At 45.0% G+C, this 21785-nt stretch overlaps 1 protein-coding gene across 2 annotated transcripts in view; it reads right to left on the bottom strand.

Moving 5' to 3' along the window:
• Nucleotides 1-12640, bottom strand: part of LOC137518659 (leukocyte elastase inhibitor-like) — a 60779-nt gene extending 48139 nt beyond the window's left edge. The window contains exons 1-3 of one of the 2 annotated variants that reach the window (XM_068236789.1): nt 12477-12640; nt 12324-12377; nt 6954-7127 (exon numbers count right to left, since the gene is read on the bottom strand). In XM_068236789.1, coding sequence (XP_068092890.1) covers nt 6954-7121 — 168 coding nt within the window. In that variant the 5' untranslated portion in view covers nt 7122-7127; nt 12324-12377; nt 12477-12640. The remainder of the gene's footprint in view (nt 1-6953; nt 7128-12323; nt 12378-12476) is intronic. The other variant, XM_068236790.1, reaches the window with a different exon arrangement.
• Between the last annotated feature and the right edge of the window lie 9145 nt (nt 12641-21785).

Below are 21785 nucleotides of genomic sequence, written 5' to 3'. Positions count from 1 at the left end.
AGGTGTCAGTGGTGAGGTGAACCTTGCAGGCAACGGCATTCTTCAAGCTTCGGGTTATTTTGCTGACCACGTGCTCATGCAACTCAGGCACTGCAGAGTGTGCAAAGTGGTAGCGGCTGGGAACCACGTAACGTGGGATGGCCACTGACATCATGCCCTTGAAGCTGTTTGTCTCCACCAATCGATATGGCAGCATTTCGCAGGCCAGAAGCTTGGCTATGCTGGCTGTTACTGCCACGGCCCGGGGGTCATTTGCTGGCAATTTCCTCTTGCGCTCAAACATCTCCGACACAGACAACTGAACCGTAGCGCTGCACACGGAAGGGCTGTTGGTTGTTGTGTTTGATGAACACTGGGAGACCTCAAGAGCACTACTCCGGAAAGTGACAGTGTCAGCGTCGTCTGATGTTTGTGAATGTTGTGAACCACGCAATGGCTGGGCTACTGCTGCTGCTGAGGCGGGTCTGGTGGTGAGTCTGGTGAACCCAAGGGAGGCAGTGTTGTTTCTGGTACCCTGTCCTGACGCGTTTGCCCAAAGAGTGGGATGTTTGGATAGCATGTGACGGCTCATGCTGGTGGTGGAGAGGTTGTTAATATTTTTCCCCCTGCTCAGGCGGGTCTTGCACACCTTGCAAATCGCCATGGTAACATCCTCAGTGCAGTCTTCAAAGAAAGCCCAGACTTTGGAGCACCTGCCTCCTTGCTGGCGATTTCTGTTTGCTCCTCTTTTGCCTCTCACTTGAACTTCCACGCTTGTGGTGCCTGAAATTGCGCGCCGCCTACCTTGTGGCACAAGGCGAACTCGTGCAGCAGTGTGTTCTTCAACAGACTCATCTGTGCTGCTGCTACGACGGCGATGTTCTCGTTCACAAACAAAATCTGGGTCTCTGTCCACATTGTCCATACCCTCCTCTTCCATCTCCTCAAACTCGTCATATGTCATTGTGGGCCACCGCCGTGGAGTAGAGCTCCCCACAACAACCTCTGCGCAGCACACTCCAACGTCGTCTTCCAGATCTTGTCGGCCGACCTCCTGCAATTGCAACCCCTCCTGCCCAAATTGCTCTGGGATTTGGGTTTCCGAGTCCTCTTCGGACTCGCCTTGTATTTCAGTGCGCGGTGCATTTCCCACAGTTAACGGTTGTGAATCCAGGCACAACATTTCTGGCTGTTCCTCCATTGACCTTTGAAAGGTGGAAGTTTGTTGGGCTGGGAATAGCTCCTGCGAATACCCCATTGTGTCCTGAGGTAATTCATCGGACTGGTTATCTGGCAGTTGTGTGTGTGGTGTCGCTGCCGGTTGTGTCAGCTTTGTGCCCACTGGCTCCTTGTAACTGGCTGAGGACTCGGACCTCGTGCGTGATGTGCTGGTGCTGCTTAACCCACTGCTGGACGCTTGAGAGGTCATCCAAGTAATTATCTGGTCCTGTTCTTTTGGATTTGTGAGGGTTGTTGTCCTGGACAACATGGGCGGTATTGAGTGGGTTTTCTTGGGTGCTCCCCTGTGGCCTGTACGTGAACCGTCAGGGGAAACACCTCTTCCCTTGCCCCTCCCTCTTTCACCGGATTTCTTCCTCATTTCACTTATCCTTACAGTACACGCTGACTGGCAGCAGTACAGTGGCAGTACAGAAATGCTATACAGTACCACTATTCCCAGCAGCGACACAGAGCACAATGCTATACAGTGACGGGTGAGCGGTGTACCACTATTCCCAGCAGCGACACAGAGCACAATGCTATACAGTGACGGGTGAGCGGTGTACCACTATTCCCAGCAGACACAGAACAGTACACAGAATGCTATATAGTGTGGCTGAACGAGCGGTGTACCACTATTCCCAGCAGACACAGAACAGTACACAGAATGCTATATAGTGTGGCTGAACGAGCGGTGTACTACTGTTCCCAGCAGACACAGAACAGTACACAGAATGCTATATAGTGTGGCTGAACGAGCGGTGTACTACTGTTCCCAGCAGACACAGAACAGTACACAGAATGCTATATAGTGTGGCTGAACGAGCGGTGTACCACTATTCCCAGCAGACACAGAACAGTACACAGAATGCTATATAGTGTGGCTGAACGAGCGGTGTACTACTGTTCCCAGCAGACACAGAACAGTACACAGAATGCTATATAGTGTGGCTGAACGAGCGGTGTACTACTGTTCCCAGCAGACACAGAACAGTACACAGAATGCTATATAGTGTGGCTGAACGAGCGGTGTACCACTGTTCCCAGCAGACACAGAACAGTACACAGAATGCTATATAGTGTGGCTGAACGAGCGGTGTACTACTGTTCCCAGCAGACACAGAACAGTACACAGAATGCTATATAGTGTGGCTGAACGAGCGGTGTACTACTGTTCCCAGCAGACACAGAACAGTACACAGAATGCTATATAGTGTGGCTGAACGAGCGGTGTACCACTGTTCCCAGCAGACACAGAACAGTACACAGAATGCTATATAGTGTGGCTGAACGAGCGGTGTACCACTGTTCCCAGCAGACACAGAACAGTACACAGAATGCTATATAGTGTGGCTGAACGAGCGGTGTACTACTGTTCCCAGCAGACACAGAACAGTACACAGAATGCTATATAGTGTGGCTGAACGAGCGGTGTACTACTGTTCCCAGCAGACACAGAACAGTACACAGAATGCTATATAGTGTGGCTGAACGAGCGGTGTACTACTGTTCCCAGCAGACACAGAACAGTACACAGAATGCTATATAGTGTGGCTGAACGAGCGGTGTACTACTGTTCCCAGCAGACACAGAACAGTACACAGAATGCTATATAGTGTGGCTGAACGAGCGGTGTACTACTGTTCCCAGCAGACACAGAACAGTACACAGAATGCTATATAGTGTGGCTGAACGAGCGGTGTACTACTGTTCCCAGCAGACACAGAACAGTACACAGAATGCTATATAGTGTGGCTGAACGAGCGGTGTACCACTATTCCCAGCAGACACAGAACAGTACACAGAATGCTATATAGTGTGGCTGAACGAGCGGTGTACCACTATTCCCAGCAGACACAGAACAGTACACAGAATGCTATATAGTGTGGCTGAACGAGCGGTGTACTACTGTTCCCAGCAGACACAGAACAGTACACAGAATGCTATATAGTGTGGCTGAACGAGCGGTGTACCACTATTCCCAGCAGACACAGAACAGTACACAGAATGCTATATAGTGTGGCTGAACGAGCGGTGTACTACTGTTCCCAGCAGACACAGAACAGTACACAGAATGCTATATAGTGTGGCTGAACGAGCGGTGTACCACTGTTCCCAGCAGACACAGAACAGTACACAGAATGCTATATAGTGTGGCTGAACGAGCGGTGTACCACTGTTCCCAGCAGACACAGAACAGTACACAGAATGCTATATAGTGTGGCTGAACGAGCGGTGTACCACTGTTCCCAGCAGACACAGAACAGTACACAGAATGCTATATAGTGTGGCTGAACGAGCGGTGTACTACTGTTCCCAGCAGACACAGAACAGTACACAGAATGCTATATAGTGTGGCTGAACGAGCGGTGTACTACTGTTCCCAGCAGACACAGAACAGTACACAGAATGCTATATAGTGTGGCTGAACGAGCGGTGTACTACTGTTCCCAGCAGACACAGAACAGTACACAGAATGCTATATAGTGTGGCTGAACGAGCGGTGTACTACTGTTCCCAGCAGACACAGAACAGTACACAGAATGCTATATAGTGTGGCTGAACGAGCGGTGTACTACTGTTCCCAGCAGACACAGAACAGTACACAGAATGCTATATAGTGTGGCTGAACGAGCGGTGTACTACTGTTCCCAGCAGACACAGAACAGTACACAGAATGCTATATAGTGTGGCTGAACGAGCGGTGTACTACTGTTCCCAGCAGCGACACACAATGACTGGGGGGGACCCTGGCTAGCGTGGCTGGAGCGCGAACTACCCTGCCTGCCTACCCAAAGCTAAACCCACAGACAAATGGCGGAGATATGACGTGGTTCGGGTATTTATTTACCCGAACCACGTGACAGTTCGGCCAATCAGAGCGCGTTCGGGTCCGAACCACGTGACCCGTTCGGCCAATCACAGCGCTAGCCGAACGTTCGGGGAACGTTCGGCCATGCGCTCTTAGTTCGGCCATATGGCCGAACGGTTTGGCCGAGCACCGTCAGGTGTTCGGCCGAACTCGAACATCACCCGAACAGGGTGATGTTCTGCAGAACCCGAACAGTGGCGAACACTGTTCGCCCAACACTAGTTGGCAGTTGATTGATTTCTAATAGGGTGACCTGTAATTGTTAATTAATCGCTTATTTACGGAAAAAGTATTTTTTGTTATTATTAAGACCCTCATTATTTTGTGTTATAGGTGTTCATGCTACAAGTTATTGTTGGCCTGGGCACCACAAGCTAATTTACTTTTTTCTTCTATAAAAAGGGTTTATGCTGCTGTTGACTAGTTTGCACAAGCAATTGGCACATTGTAGTTCCCTGACAAAGCTCCAATAAGGGGTGAGAGGTATTGGGAATTGTGTCTTTTATATAATAGGCGTCAGCCTGAGCTTTGTTCATGGTGTTCCCTTTGCAAATACACACATTAATTTAGTCCACAGATCTACAGGCTGTATCCCTGAGGTGTAGGTGGGGCTTATGTCTAATGTATCAGAAATATAAAGTCAGGTTAGATGATAGATATAGAGAGATATACTTATGTACATATTCACGCTTTAGAGATATTTTATGTATGTACATATAGTTGAATGGTTGGACCTTAGTAAGCAATTTTAGACATTGACAATTCAGTTGCTTCTTTCAAATTTAAAGAGAAACTCCGACCAAGAATTGAACTTTATCCCAATCAGTAGCTAATAACCCCTTTTACATGAGAAATCTATTCCTTTTCACAAACAGACCATCAGGGTGCGCTGTATGACTGATATTGTGGTGAAACCCCTCCCACAAGAAAGATACGTACTCTTGGCAGTTTCCTGTCTGTGAACCTTGCTGCATTGTGGGAAATAGCTGTTTACAGCTGTTTCCAACTGCCAAAAAACCATGCAGCAGCTACATCATCTGCCAACAGTAAAAATGTTCACTGGAGTTGCTCTTTAAATAACTTTACGCATATATGAGTACAACATGTCATTATGTTTCATTTTGTAGATCTACCCTTTAAAGAGAATCTTGAGTTAAAAAAAAAAAACAGATACTTTCCTTGGGAGGGGTAAGCCTCTGGATCTTAATGAGGCTTCCCCCATCCTCCTCCGCCAGGCCGATCCAGCTATGGGACCCCCGAACCACTAATAACACTAGCAGAGAAACCTGCCGCATGCGCACTCGTGGATTTCGGCTCGTGCTCTGACAGAAATAGATGGCTCACGCCTGCAGCTTTTTCTGCTGGAGCCCGATTGGAAATCTGCTAGTGCGCCTGTGTGAGGAAGGCCACTGTATTATTTCTATCATGGAGCATAAGCGGAAAGCTAACTACTGTGCCTGGTGCAAGGTCTACTACTGTGCAAGGTCTTTCAGGGGTCCCAGCACTGGAAGGGGGCTGAAAAGGATGAGAAAAGCCTCTTAAGGATCCAGAAGCTGCCCCCTCCTGAGGTAAGTACCGCCAAGGGGCACTTTTTTCCCTTCAGGTTCCCAATAATGCTTGACAGGGGCTTTACTAGCCCCAAAGATCAGTAGCACGTGCCCTGAATCTAATCTGGGGTGCCCCGGATGTCCACCAGGCAGGGTCAGCTGTGGTGCCTCAATAGCGGGCAACCTGGGAGCTGTGGTGCCTCTAATGGGGCATACTGGGTTCTGTGGTGCCATGCTGGGTGCTTTGATGCCTTTATAGAGGCATGCAGGGAACTGTGGTTCTTCTATGTGGGCATGCTGAGAGTTGTAGTGCTTCAATGGAAGGCCTGTGGGAGCATGGGAGGGGGTCCAGTAGAAGGTCTGGGAATACTATGGTAGGAAGTGCCAGATAACCTGGCGGCAGGCCAGACCAACCAGACTAACCATCACAGAAGCCAAGTAACTCTGTCTTGTTATGTTTAAGTGCTTATTTGTGTGATATGCTGCATTTTTTTTTGTATTAATGGAGAAGAGGCTTCATCCAACATGTTGCTGGTCAGGCTTACTTAGACCACTGTTAAGTTCATGTAAGTTTGACTCTACCCATGACCACACCCACATTCTGGTGCACAGCCGCACCCATTTTCCAGCTGGTGTGCCCATAAGTGCCTCAGATCTCTTAGGGCCTGAGCCCACTAACGCAGTTGTGTGCAGTTGTACGCAGTTGTGTCCGCTTATCAGCATCTGTAACATTGATGTGTTGCTGAAAAGCGGACACAACTGCACACAACTGCATTAGTGGGCTCAGGCCCTTAGGATCCTAGCAATGTCCCTCATGCTTGCTCAGGAATCTTCACTAAAGATACAATGAAATCTCTGGAGACCCCTCAGTAAACAAGTCCCAATGGGAAATAATATCCTAGCTGCTCAATGGTCATTGGGAAATAGACAGGAAAACTGGTTATGCGAACACTGCATAAACTGAAGTGAATGGCAAACTTGACATAAACAATAAAAAAGGTTCTAAGGCTTGGTTCCCCTCGAGCTGCATCTGTTCTGTTCAGCAGAGAGCAGAGCAGACCAGTTCAGTGTCTGCTCTTCTTCGTTTTAATGTCACGTTTGGAGCGGACACATTAGCACCATAGGTAGTATGGGTAGAACATCTGCTCTTCCGGAAAAACTCTGGGACTCTGTTTCATTCATTTTTTTTTAGCAAGTGGAAGCGGATATAACAGAATCATTGTTTTATTTAAGGAATTAAAGTAAGCTTAGTTTTCTTTAGGCAGTTTCAGTATATGACTACTAAAATCATGTTCCTATTTCTGGAACATGACAAAAAAAAGAATGACTCTTACCTTCTCTATCTGATAGGCTGTGTCTCCTTTTGCTCCAAGTAGCACTAAAGAGAGCGAAGAAGTGATGCTCACAGGAGAAAATAGAATATTGCTGTTTTTGTTGGCATTGTCAATCTCCTTAAAAATGTCAAGTGAAAATTCATTGATGCTTTTGCTTATTGATTCCATTGTGACCTAAATAAATGATAATCAATTGTAACTCACCAGAAAGTTGCCAAGCGAAAGTAAGCCTTTTTCAAAAAGACAAATCACATTATTTTTGGACTACTACTCTCCCCCAAATAAAAGCAATGAGCTCTATTTTTTTAAAGAATATCCTTCCAATGAGTACACTAAGCTACTTATAATTACAATCTTACAATCTTTCCTTCATTGACATTGTGACATTATCGGTATTCAAATAAAAATATTATACTAAAAAATAAAATATTTTAATTATTAAATGACATTTGAAAATAGTAAAAATATTTTTCCTGAGACATCCTTAACACTGTGAGTTTAGACAGACCTGAATGAAGGGGAAGTGATGGTAAGGTTGAGGGTGGAAAGGGATAGGATGCAATGGCTACTAAAGAAGCTGCAGCACAACAAAGCTGTGATAGGTGCTCAAGTCCTTTTTAAGTTGGGATCTCCACTACCTTGGTATGTAGACATCCCAAGCTATATCTGAGACTGTAGGCTTAGACTCAGGTAACACTCTCACCTGTCTGACATCACCAATCATCACTAGCAAGCTGAGAGTATCTGAATATATTTTTAAGGATTTAATTGCTGCTATCATATTCCTCTCACTACAGCATTTCTTTAGGTAGGGGACACACTTGACTCTTTTTGTGCATGTTTTCTGCACAGGAAAAATGATTTAAAGAGAGTCTGAAGCCATAATAAAAATGGCTTTTTTGCTTATATATAGCTAAAACGCCGCTATCCCGCAGCTGAACGAGGGTCCTTTCCCCTCCAAATCCCCCTCTGCAAAATCACGACCAACTTGGTCGTAGATTTTGCTACCCCTGTGCGCTTCCGTGTGAGGCAAGGCTATGAGCTGCAGCCTTGCCTCACACGCGTCTATCAGCAGCTGATCTCCGCTTCTCCCCCGCCCCTCTCAGTGAAGGAAGACTGAGAGGGACGGGGGAGAGGCGGAGATCCGCCGCTGATAGACGCGTGTGAGGCAGGGCTGCAGCTCATAGCCCCGCCTCACACGGAAGTGCTCCCTGGGCAGCACAGGGGGGATTTGGAGGGGAAAGGACCCTCGTTTAGCCACGGGATGGCGGCGTTTTAGCAGGGGCACACATGCCCCTGCTATATATAAGGAAAAAAGCCATTTTATTATGGCTTCAGGCTCTCTTTAAGCTGCATGCCGGGCAGTATATTCACGGCCCTGCAAAATTGACAGGATGCACCAGGGCCGTGGATACAAGTCTGCAGCGGCATGCAGCCACCGTTCGCTCCCTTTCCCCCCCACACGCGCACCGCCGTTACCGCCGCTTAGAGGGGGAGTTAATGAATGGGCCTGCAGGTCCTATTCATAAATCTAAGTCCCCGATTCAATGAATACCAGCGTCTACGAGACGCCAGCATTCATTGTATCTTCATGTTGTTACACTGCTACGCATTACTTCCGATTCACCTGCTTACGTAAAATTACATTAAAAAAAAATATATAAGTAATTACCATAGGGACTGAACTTTTTAAAAATGTATGTCAAGGCGGTATATTACTATTAATTTTTAATTTATGGGCTTGTAATTAGTGATGGATGCAAAACTAAAAAATGCACCTTTATTTCCAAATAAAATATTGGCGCCATACATTGTACTAGGGAAATTTTTTCCCTAGTACAACCGGGACAAGCGGGCAAATAAAATGTGTGGCTTTTATCCACAGTCGAATGTTTTATTTTAACACTATAATGGCCAAAAACTCATTTTTTTTTCTTATTATTGATGTTAAAATGCATTTAGGATAAAATAATTCTTGGCATACTGCAACTCCCAAAGAAAGCCTAATTGGTGGTGAGAAAAACAAGATCTAGATCATTACGCTGTGATTAGTAGTGATTAAGTTATTGGTGAAAGAAAGGGAGGAGCGCTGACAGGTGAAAATTGCTCTGGTCCACAAGGGGAAAAAACCTTCAGTTAAACTGAGATCTCATGGTAATCAATGGGCCATGCTACCAGGACCAATAACGGACGATCCAGGCGGCGGAGGATGGCGCCGATCGATCAGGCCGAAGGGGGCTAAAGGAAGCCCCAGGTGTGTATGAATTTTTCTTTTTATTTCATCTCAGGTACACTTTAAAGATATTTACTTTTTCTTTTCTGAGGCCTCACTAACTACAGGGTCAAAACGGCCAAATGCCACTAAAGAAGAGGATTTATGTGTCCCCAGTAAAGAGCAGCTTTGGAGGTGCCTGCTCAAATACTTTTTTTAAAGTACACTTTTTTTAAAGCGAGAGTCATATGGAGGCTGCCATACTTTCCTTTTAAGCAAAACCAGTTGCCTGGCAGTCCCGCTGTTCCTCTGCCTCTAATACTTTTAGCCATACACCCTGAACAAGCATATGCAGATCAGGTGTTCCTATCAAGTCTGACAAGATTAGCTGCATGCTTATTACTGGTCTGATTCAGACACAACTGCAGCCAACTAGATCAGCAGGACTGCCAGGCAACTGGTATTGTTTAAAAGGAAATAAATAAGGCAGCCTCCATATACTTCTCATTTCAGGCTCCCTTTAAGATGGTAGATGTACTGATCCCAGCTCTGCTACCCATGGCAGGCATTTGAAAATGTGTATTTTTTGTAAAAAAAATTATGGCAAAAAGAAAATGCCAATATTCACTCATCACTAGCAAAAACCTTGTAGTAGCACCAGCACAGGAAGTCTACCAGACGTGTTACAAGCTTTCCAGAGGTGTTACAGCAGCAGGCCTGGCTTCAGTTAGAACACACAAGCAAGGTCTGTCCTTGATGATAGACGAGTATGTTAGCACCAGTTTGGACACTAACAAGATGGACCACTGGGAGAAGCTTTCAGAACATGTATTAAAGGTGCTGGTCTACACTACTGCGATTGTCTTTTTGGAGAGAATATTTAGCATGATTTAGAGGGGTGGGGATTTCCTGTCCACAAAGAATATTGACAGCTTGACCTTTATCAAAATGAACAAAGTGTGGCTTTCTGATGCTTTAAAGAGATCCTGAGATGGGGGTTGTTAAAAGAATTGATACTTACCTGGACCTTCCTTCAGCTCCATGACCACTGTTGCCTCCCTCGCTGTCCTTCCAGGTGGCTCCATTCGCCTGCTATCAGCCCCGGTAATCCTCGTTCAATCGCGTCAGTCATCAGGTAGGACTGCGCAGTCACAATGGGTGCGCGGCCGGGCATGCACAGAAGAACTCGAATGACGAGACTGATCGATCATTACTGCCCATAGCAGGCGAATGGAGCCACCTGGGAGGACAGCGAGGGAGGCAACAATGGTCATGGGGCTGGAGAAAGCCCCAAGGAAGTATAATTTCTTATTCCCCCCTTTTCTAAGGTTTTCTTTAAATAGCAACATACTCATTCTCTGGTAGATGCCATTCATTAGCTGTAGATAGTATGTTGGCTTAGGTAAGTCTCTTTGTGCAAACACTGTTACTGCTGAGTGGTGCTTTTGTATCATGCTGCTTCCATATTTCTCTTGGTACAGTGTGTCTAGCTCTGTATAAATTAGGCGTACGTTAAAAAAGGGCGCCGGGAAAAAAGGGCGCACGGTTTTAAACGATAAGCGTGAATAACGTTTAAAAAAAAAGAGTGCTGTATTTCGTTTAAAAATAATGTTTTATAAAGTTATAAATCATTAAATAATGTGTATGAAATCGGCAATTGTAAAAACGTTAATCTTCCCTGTTTAAAAAGTGAAATTTATAATAACGTTTTATAAAACATTAATAAGAATGTTACTAAAGCTATACCTAACCCTACTCTCACACAGAACCCTCCCTGTACCTATCCCTAACCCCCTAGACCCCCCTGGTGGTGCCTAAACCTAAGACCCCCCTGGTGGTGCCTAAACCTAAGACCCCCCTGGTGGTGCCTAAACCTAAGACCCCCCTGGTGGTGCCTAAACCTAAGACCCCCCTGTTGGTGCCTAAACCTAAGACCCCCTGGTGGTGCCTAAACCTAAGACCCCCCTGGTGGTGCCTAAACCTAAGACCCCCCTGGTGGTGCCTAAACCTAAGACCCCCCTGGTGGTGCCTAAACCTAAGACCCCCCTGGTGGTGCCTAAACCTAAGACCCCCCTGGTGGTGCCTAAACCTAAGACCCCCCTGGTTGTGCCTAAACCTAAGACCACCCTGGTGGTGCCTAAACCTAAGACCCCCTGGTGGTGCCTAAACCTAAGACCCCCTGTGATAAGCATTAATAACGTTTTAAAAAATATTGTGCGGTTTTTCGTTTAAAAATAATGTTTTGAAAAAGAAAAATTTTACAATTTTTCGTTTAAAAATGTTTTAAAAAATATTGTACTGTTTTTCGTTTAAAAATAATGTGTAAAAAATGATAAATCATTAAATAATGTGTAATCATGAGAAGCAGTTATAAAACATTAAAAGTCTCCGGGCGCCGCTTTTAAAACGTTATTTTTCTCCGGCGCCCTTTTTTCCTGTTGGGCTCCGATTAAACGATATTTATTATGGGAGTGATTGGCGGCGCCCTTTTTGTCCACCTGCCTCATGCGCCCAAATGTCCTGCTTCCATACATTAGGAGTGCTGGCCCCCTTTCAAATTGTCAGCAGTTTTTTTCTCAGTGCAGCCTGAGGCTTCTTTTACATTTGGATCTGATTCCAATGTGATTTTCATTGGACGCTAGGAACACAAAGTGAAAGAGTTCTGCTGATGTCTGTGACTTTTAGTGTGTGGAGAACAACAGGTGTGGTAAATTTGATGTGCCTTCAATGACTACTTTAGGCATGCAGCACACTTGTCACAATCACTAGCATTTTTCCCATGTGCAAAATTGTATTACAATGTAAGTCAATGGGATGTCCCACACTTACATTGAATTTTTGCATGTGGGAAAATAGCTACCATCCTGCAGCATAATATCTCACACAGTGTGAGATTACCCATTGACAAGTGACATCTGCTGCAGAATGAGGCGCATGTTCAAACACTAAAAACTTTCCGAAAAACTGTGTGCCAAAAACCAGGTCTAAGTGCCTTCAAGGGACACAAATTCTGCAATTAACAGCTTTGTAGGGTCTTATAATGCTCTACATACTGTTACTCTATAAGTAATGTTAATGGTGTCTACCAATCCCTTGTGCCTGAAATGTCATCAAACAGAAAAACGGAAATCACGTTTGCGGCAGAAAATAAATCTTACCTTAGCGCTGAAAAGGAACAAGTCTAGCACAAACTTTCAGTGATGGACCACGGTCTGAAGGTGTAAACAATAACAGAATAAACAAGTCAGTTGACTATAATGATACTGCAGCCAGCCAGTGATTGTCATGATCAGCCAAAACATAAAAAACACCTTTTTAATATTGTGTAGTCCCCTCTTGTGCCATCAATACAACTCTGACCTGTTAATGCATGGACTTCTTAAGAGGTGTGAAGGAGTCCTGTGACATATGGCACCACGACGATAGCAGCAGAAAGTTTAAGCTGTAAGCTGCCAGGTGGGGCCTCCGTGGATCGGACCTGTTTTTCCTGTACCTCTGCAGATAAAGTACACGCACCCAGTCATCTGCTTGGTGTAAAAAAAAAAAAATCAGATCGGATCAGGACACGTTCTCCGATTGTTTTATAGCAGGGGAGTTTCTAGCCTTTTTGTCACTCCAGGCAATAATTTCTATGTCACGACCCCAAGCCCTCCCCCCCCCCCCAATGGATGCATAATATAAGGAGTTTGAGATACAGACAACTCTCCAATCCTGTCACAATTTGTTGCACACCACCTTCCTGCACTATCCCAGCTTAGTGTGTAAATGCAGAGTATAGTGCAGCAGAAGCTGTGCTCTCACCTCTCCGCTGGAGTCCAGTGCTGTGCTTCTGCCTGTCCGCTCATCACTCGCCCTAGTGCCTAGCATCTCCTACCACATGTAGCGTGCTTACAGACAGGATGGTCGCACAGGCACAGCACTGCTTCTGCTGCGCTATACTCTGCCTTTACACACTGGACTGGGGGAGCACAGGAGGGGTCGGGAACAGATAGGGGGACAAGGGGACAGAGGGAAGCACAAAGGGGCAGAAGGAGGCACAGTGGGTCAGAGGGAGGCACAGAGGGACGCACACAAAGCCGGATCATCCACAAGGCAACTTAGGGCCTGGAGTGAGTCTAGGGGCCCGGTTTATGCTAAATGCCAACAAATCTCCCCAAAAAAGGTAGGTGGTCATCAAGTGTCGGCCCAAAGTTGTTGCTTGCCTAGTGCACCATATCACTTTAATCCATCTCTGGACGCACGGGGGGCCGAGGTAGCACAGGGGGGGGAGGGGGGGGGGGCTGAAGGAGGCACAAGAATACAGAAGTAAGCACAAAGTGAGACAGAAAAAAGCACAGGGGGACACACAGCACAAGTGTTGCAGATGATGATAGTTTTGTCAGAAGCTAATGTAGAAATAAACACCAAATGTCTGGTGAATAGACCCAACAGTATTCCACAGCTGCTCCTGCACTCCTCAGCTGACAATAGAGCCTGATGTGGTTGTTTGCTAACCAGGGCCAGTTCTGAAGTTTTTGCTACCTATCCCCCCCCCCCCCCCAACAAGCATCGTTCCCGGCCCCTTCAAGGAAACAAGTTGTCCAGTGTTTTAATAATAATAATATGCTCCAACACACACACACACACACTCCTGAGCAGCAGAGAGATCTATATAATTCAGCACAGAACAGTGAAATGGCTACTAAAACTTTGCACTTCCTAAAGCCTGGTACATGCTGTCAATTTTGATTGGTCATTCATCGGCCAATTTTATCACCTCCATGTAGTATGAGTATGATTCTAGGTACTATGAGCAGACTGTGTAGGTAAGCTCTCATACTACACAGAAGTGGTAAAATTGGGCAACCAAAATTGTATGTGTGTTCCAGGGATAGATTATATTTTGTGTGTGTGTGTGTGTGTGGGGAGGGGGGGGGGACAAAATACCCGGTAATGCAGCATTGGACAGGACAACTTCTACCCCCAAGATGGTTTACAGATTTTTCCAGAATGTCCATGACAACTGATTGACAAACCAGGCCAATGATGGAGAGTCCACCAAATTCTGCAGACTTTTGACCCATAATGTTGGCAACTACTACTGATGTACTACTTATGTGAACCACATTGCCAGTCTTTGGGTTTAAAGTACCCCTAAACTGCAGATTGAGCACGGAACGATAGTTTGCTAATGGCAGAGCTGTGCTATTTACGGGTTCTGAGTCTGTGTCACTGCACAGTGCACAGGAGAGCTGCAACCTGTGTGGGGAGTGAAAGGGGCATTCCAGGGACATACTAGGGGAGGAGAACTGCCACTTCCCCCCTGCCCAAAATCGACGTTCTGCTCAGTTGATTATTACAGCAGAGCAGTGCAGGGACCACACATGGTGCTGGACTGTGCGGATGGTGCTGTGACATAGCATACGTACTATTCTACCACCAGTGAGTTTGGCGCAGGGTGAGCCGAATGACATCTCACCATGCTGCTTAAATTCCCACCGGCATTAAATATTATTCCCTCTCCCAGTTGTAGCAACTTGGAGGGAGAAGTTATTCGGGAATAGGCCAAACCCCAAATTACCCTTGTGCAGGATGCGCACTATAGCACAAGTGCTATAGTGAGTGGCATCCAGCTCAGAGGGGCTTGCTATCTAATCCCTACCATAGTCATATGTCCATCATTGTCTCTGGCCAATTTCAGGAGGAAGCCAATTAAACATACAGGTAGTACCCTGGCTAGAATTTGAACTGGGGACCCACTCTGCTACCCAAAGAGTAATACTACTCACAGTTCCACCTTCCTCTTCATAAGAGAGGCCTGCTATGCTGTGGAATTCTGCTTTTGGCTTCCTACCTTTGTTACAACTACTAAAAAAGATGAAAAAAAGAGTTTTTCTGTTGGCAATGATGAAATGGTAAGTTCTTGTAGTGCAGGTTTCCTGCGATTTCTGAGGGTATCTCCTACTGTTAAAGGCTGGCTCCTTCTGCTTTTTGTCTTGTGATGGACTAAGTGACTAGTCTGGGGTGCAAATATGATGCTGTTTTAGGAATAGGCCCTACTCCCTTGTTTGAAATAGACATTTCTTGGAAGCTGACAGCAATTAAAGGACAAGCGATGAAGTTACAACTTAGCCTTCTGCCAAGGAACTGCACATCAAATAAACTACCAACTAGGTGTCATTGGCTGATCCAGTGTTTTACCACCAAGAACAATGTATGTAAACACCTTTCATCACTTGTCACATACTCCGGGTGGCTCCATGGGAACTCTCATTGCAATTGCTCACCACCAGCTGCATCCTGTGGTTATTAATCACATGGCCTATTTAAGATCTACGTCTACCTCTTGCTAATCACCAGGACTTTGTACTCCTAGGTCAGAGTTGCTGGACATCCTTATACCTGTCTTGAACCTAGTTTTGCTTACCCATTACTGAACATGTTTTCCTGCCTAGACCTTGTTATTTGCCTTATCCCTGGTACCGTGCCTTTCTGATACCTGTTGCTTTCCTGCTGACTCTGTTATTCTGCCTGATTCCTTTGTACTGCGATTGATTGTATATATATTCCGGTGTATATTTGCTTGTAAATAGATAGTTAGATAGTCAGAGTATTACCGTATTTTACGTGTGCACATTGTTTTGTCTGGTTTATGGGAGAGTCATTGTATATATTTTGTTTGCATGTGGCTTGCATTTTATTTGCATTTATGTTGGTATGTATGTTTTTCACTTTATTGCATTGCAAGAAACACTATTACACAGTAACGATCTTGTCTCAGTATCAATATTTCTGCAAACTGTGGTAATTTTCTGATTGCCTGTTTAGTAATCGTTACATAAAGTTCTGGCCATACTCTGACCACTGCAGTTATATTGTGCAGGGTGGGCCATTTATATGGCTACACCTTAATAAAATGGGAATGGTTAGTGATATTAACTTCCTGTTTGTGGCACAAGATAAAAGTCTAAGGGGGTCAGATCGGGAGACCTTGGGGGCCATTTAACTGGCCCACGATGTCATCTGAAGGCAATTGTCTATGCTGTGATACGAGATTTGCAGCACCTGAAACTACGGATACTGGAAGCCTGTGCTAGCATTTCTCCTGCGGTGCTGCTATCAGTGTGTGAAGAGTGGGAGAAGAGGGTTGCATTGACAATCCAACACAATGGGCAGCACATTGAACACATTTTATAGGTGGTCAGAAACTTGTAAATAACTCATGAAAGAATAAAGTTACGTTAAAACCAAGCACACCATTGTTTTTCTTTTGAAATTCCCAATACGTTTGATGTGTCACATGACCCTCTTCCTATTGACAAAAACAAAAGTTGGATTCAAAATGGCCAACTTCAAAATGGCCGCCATGGTCACCACCCATCTTGAAAAGTTTCCCTCCTCACATATACTAATGTGCCACAAACAGGAAGTTAATATCACCAACCATTCCCATTTTATTAAGGTGTATCCAAATATATGGCCCACCCTGTACACTGAAACCTGTTATCTCCAGAATGAATCAACAGGAGATTTATTACTATGCATTGTTGGCAGATGAAGTTGAGGATGAATGTCATAACCGCTTTTCTCATTACTCTCATGCAGAACTGCAGCAGTGAATTAGCCAGACATATAGTTATGTTAAGATGGGCTTTTTTGCAACAATGACATTGAAAACTTAGCTAGAATCTGGAATAATCTTGCATATCCTGTAATAAAATGCAACTATCTCACACCATTGAAGCATTAATCAATTTGTTTGAAGATGACCGGAAACATTTTATTGAATATTATACAAAGAATGGTAAACACATAGTGCAGACCTGCATAAACTCTCTCCAGTCCTTGATTAATCAGGGATTATGCAGATTTGGGAAGGCCCCTCTCTTGTTAACTGCCTGGCAGAGGATTGACTCTGCATCATGTTCTGTAGCTTCTGCTTTACCTGTTAAAAGCCCACTTAAAGGGAACCAGAGAGGATGAACTATACATACCTGGGGCTTCCTCCAGCCCCATACGCACGGATCGCTCCCACGCCGCCGTCCTCCACTGCCTGGATCCGCCGCCACCGGGTCCCGTCATTGCCGCGAGTCGGCAAGTCGGCCGGGGGACGCGGCCAATTATCCGCATCACAGGGTGCTCTCCCCATACAGATACGCATGTGGCTGCTTACTGCGCAGCCGCATGCGTACATGTATGGAGGGAGCCCCTGTGATGCGGATAATTGGCCGCGTCCGCCGGAAGTGACGGGCCCGGTACCGGCGGATCCAGGAAGCTGAGGACGGCGGCGTGGGAGCGATTCAGGCTTATGGGGCTGGAAGAAGCCCCAGGTATGTATGAAATCTTTTCCTTTTTTCACCCCTCGTTCCTCTCTGGTTCCCTTTAATGTTGATTTCACGTATGAACAGGTAGATATGTACTATAATTATCTGAAGAAAGGCAGAACAGCATTTTTTGAATTTTACTTAAAGCAAAGTTGTAAATTTGTGATTGGATGTAAGGGTGCGGTGGATACTCTGATGTATAAAAGATGTTGCAAGCATGAGCCGGCCACTGCCTTAATTGCTGTGTATTCAGAAATCCTGCCCTTATGCAGTTCCCCTGTTAACTCTCTGAATTCCTCTCACCTTGTTCAGATCCACACCTTGGTCCTGGCAGTATCCAGTTACAACACCAGAACCTGCTCCTGTTTCTAGATTGGTTTACAAGACAAAACAGAAAGGGAAATATTTTCCTACAGCTTCCATTACCCCAGTCAAATCTTGACCGCTGCAACCTCCAGCTGCCATGCAACCTCCAGTCAACTCCAGTCTAGTGCAGTTTTCAACTATCTTACCTCCTCTGCGGCTTCCAGTCAACCTACTGTACAGTGTAGCCTCCAGTCATCTTACCTCCCTTGCAACCTCCAGCCAACTCTTGTCTGGTGCAGCCTCCAGTCATCTTACCTCCCTTGCAACCTCCAGCTGACTTCTGTCTGGTGCAGCCCTTAGCCAATGTCTCCCTGGAGCAGCCTGTACAGACTGTAGCCTTCTTTGCACAGCTATTAAACACTGTGTCTTGTTCCAAACAGTTTGCAGAAATCTTGCATTCAACAGAACTGTTACCAAAGTCATTGCCAGAACTCAACCCAGCCGTTTGTCTGCAGAAACTTGTTTTCAGCATACAGAGACTTTGCCTCATTCTGCAGAATCTTGCATCCAGCCTGCAAAACTTTTGTATCCCGCCTGCAGAGCCTTGTTCCCAGTATACATAACCTTGTTTCAGCTCCAGCCCGCTCAGGCTCAGCTCCAACCCACACAGGTTGTGTTTTAGCCCGCACAGACTGTATCAGGGTGTCAGCCAACGGTCCAGCAAGGTGCTCAGCCAATGGCCCAGACCCCTGTCTGAAGCTATCGAGCCTGCTGCTACCCTGTCTGAAGCTTTTATTCTGCCTGATTCCTTTGTACTGCGATTGTTTGTGTATATTTGCTTGTAAATAGATAGTTAGATAGTCAGGGTATTGTTAGTACGTGTGAACACTGTTTTGTCTGGTTTATGGGAGAGTCCTTGTATATATTAGCAAGAAGTTTTAAATCAGGATGATACCATTTATTGGCTAACTACAAATGAATAAGAATAAACAAGCTTTCGGCCTTGCAGCCTTCGTCAGGTTTACATCCTGTTAGTTTGCAAGCTGGTGGTAAAGACAGCTTATATACATGCAACATAAAAAGGGAAAACAGATATTTTTTTCAAGCATAAATATGTCATTAAGATGCCTTAATACAAACAGACCATCTAAATGGGGTAAGATAAGGATCCTTGTTTACTCCATTGCTCACAGACCTGGTATTAGTATTGACCCAGAGGTATCGTAAATTCTTAGTTCACAAGTTCAGCTAGAGTGGCTGAGACAGTTCATATATCATCAATCTCATACCAATATAGAAAGTTGTTGTCCTTATTCAAACCCTTCTGCACAGCTTTTTTTTTTTTTTTTTTTTTTTTTTTCTTTTTCAAACTCAGCCGGTATGTGACCCAGATATGACCATGTGACAGCTGTGAAGCCATCATACGTGGGTCTCAGGTCTGCATCATAGTTTGATTTTCTTTCCTCTCCTCCCCCCCTCCCTCACTCCATCATCACTACAATATATCAAATATTCCACCAGTGGCTCAGGTCAAACTAATTATAGTAAGAGAGAGAAGAGAGAAAAAAGAAAGTAAGAAAAAACAAAAAAAAAACACAAGCACCAGCAAAAAACAAACTCCACCTACCCATCTTAACATTAAGTGGTTAATATCCCTTTCCGACCACCTACTTATTTTATGGACATGCCCTCCATGCATGAGCCATCAGGGCCGGACCAAGCCAATGGAGGGGACAGGCCTCATGCACAAACAGGTCACATATCTAAGCTGAGAAGCAAAGCAATTACTCTTATTTCAACTTTCATACACATTCATATAAGTGCCTTCTATACTTCAACATATATCTATGCATCTGCACATTCATCCATCCATTTATCCTTACAATTTCAGTTGGTAATATAGTGGTTATTTGGTTCTTTTCTCCTCATCCCCTCCACCTCAAATACTCAGCTACATATTATATGTTACTTATTTTTTCCCATGCAATTTTCCATTCCTCCATTTGTTTGTTGGTGCCAGCATCTTCTACACTGCCCTCGCCACCTTGCAAAAAATCTGACATCATCCATATCCACTCTTCCATACTGGGAGCTTCGGGGTTCTTCCAGGATTTTGCTATAAGTTTCCTGGCCACAATTGCTGCAGGGATTGCTAGTTTATTTGCATGTCTAAAGCGGTCAGGTTCCATGCAACTCAACAGAACGGTACTGGGATGAAAAGGGGAAGGAAGTTTAATGAAATCTCCTATCTCTCTCCAAAAGTTCTGTATAACCGGGCACGACCACCACATATGCATATGTGAACCAAACGCAGTAAGACATCTCCAACAGTTCCCATTTCCGCCTTTAAATTTAGCCATCTTAGAGGGTGTGAAGTACCATCTCGTCATGAGTTTATAATTAACAAGTTGAAATGAGGTATAGCTGGGGGTCCAAATTTCCTGGAATACTGCTCCCCAATCCAAGTTTTGGATATGATTTAGGTCTTGTTCCCAGCTTCTACAGAACTTAGGTAGAGGATCAGTTTGACAACTGTCAAGAAAAAAATATAAATTTGCTGTCATTCCCTTCCCCACCTTCGAATGAAGAAAACACTTTTCATAAATATTTATGGTTTTACTTATATTATCCTTATGTTTGGAAAGGTAGCTCCTGACCTGGAAGCTCCACAGCCCATTATCCATTCTGACCATGTTATAAATCTCCCTCAATGTGGAATCTCTGTGGCCAACCAAGTCTAGGATTCTAACATCTCGAGGGAGCCCACATTCCTTGAGCCACCCTGAAGTTAAGCCAGGTTGAAAATCTGGGTTATTGCGTAGAGTGGTTAGTAATGATATTTTATTGCTCTTTGACATAGATCTTATAACTTCCATGTGGGTTTTAATTGCAGGTGCTAACAATGGATGGCTGATAGAAGGGAGGAGTTTTGCTACCGTGTGGGGGTGCCATGAATCCAACATATCGTAATTAAACAGACTTCTTTCATAGGTTGTGCACAGCTTTGAACCAATTTATAAATTTTGTTTCTGCTATTAATCGGTCATTTGACGTTTTGAAGCTGCCCTTCAGGGCAGTGACACGAAGATCATCCATGCTGTGTCCGTTGGACCGAAAGTGTGTAGCAACTGGGAGTCCAGATTTGGTATCATTAATAGTGTGCCTGTGTCCATTCATACGTTTGCGCAGTGTTTGTCCAGTTTCTCCCACGTACATAACATTGGGGCATTTAGCACACATGATCAGATATACCAGATTGGTGTACCCACAGGAAAATTTACCTTGTACTCTGTACTCCTGTTGTGAACCTGGTATCGTTACCCTTTCAGTGGAGTAAATGTGTCTGCAGGTCCCACATATTTTTTGTCGGCAAGGTGATGTTCCGTTTTATTGAGGCCTATTCAAAGAGCTCCTGACAATCATCTGTTTTAGATTGTGTGGTTGCCGATATGAAAAGAGTGGAGGTTTAGGGAATATCGTTCTCAGTCTGTGATCCTTGTGTAAAATGGGATGAAGTTCTTTTGCAATCCTCCTTAAGATTTCCAGGTGTGGGTTGTAGGTGACAACCAAAGGGACACGTTCCTCTTTCTGGTTTTGCTTATATTTCAGGAGTTCAGTCCTGGGGATGTTGCTGGCTTTCCTGATTTGGGCCTCAGCCATGGGAGGACTGAAACCTTGTTTAATGAAAGTGTTCTTAAGGTGATCCAGGTGCTTGTCTCTGTCCATCCTGTCAGAACAAATCCGGTTGTACCTTATAGCTTGGCTGTAAATTATAGAGTTCTTAATGTGCTTGGGATGAAAACTGTCATATCTTAGGTATGTGGGACGGTCTGTAGGTTTGCGATACACAGAGGTTTGTATGTTGTTACCCCTGATGTATATGGTGGTGTCCAGAAAGTTAATCTCTGTGTGAGAGTAGGTAAGTTTCAATTTGATTGTAGGATGGAAGGCATTGAAGTTCCTGTGGAACTGGAGAAGATCATCCTCACTTGCGGACCAGATGATTAAAAT

The sequence above is a fragment of the Hyperolius riggenbachi genome, chromosome 5 (assembly GCF_040937935.1).
Source record: "Hyperolius riggenbachi isolate aHypRig1 chromosome 5, aHypRig1.pri, whole genome shotgun sequence".
Taxonomy (NCBI): domain Eukaryota; kingdom Metazoa; phylum Chordata; class Amphibia; order Anura; family Hyperoliidae; genus Hyperolius; species Hyperolius riggenbachi.
Note: the sequence above shows the minus strand (reverse complement) of the source record. Positions and strands in the feature narration are given on the sequence as shown.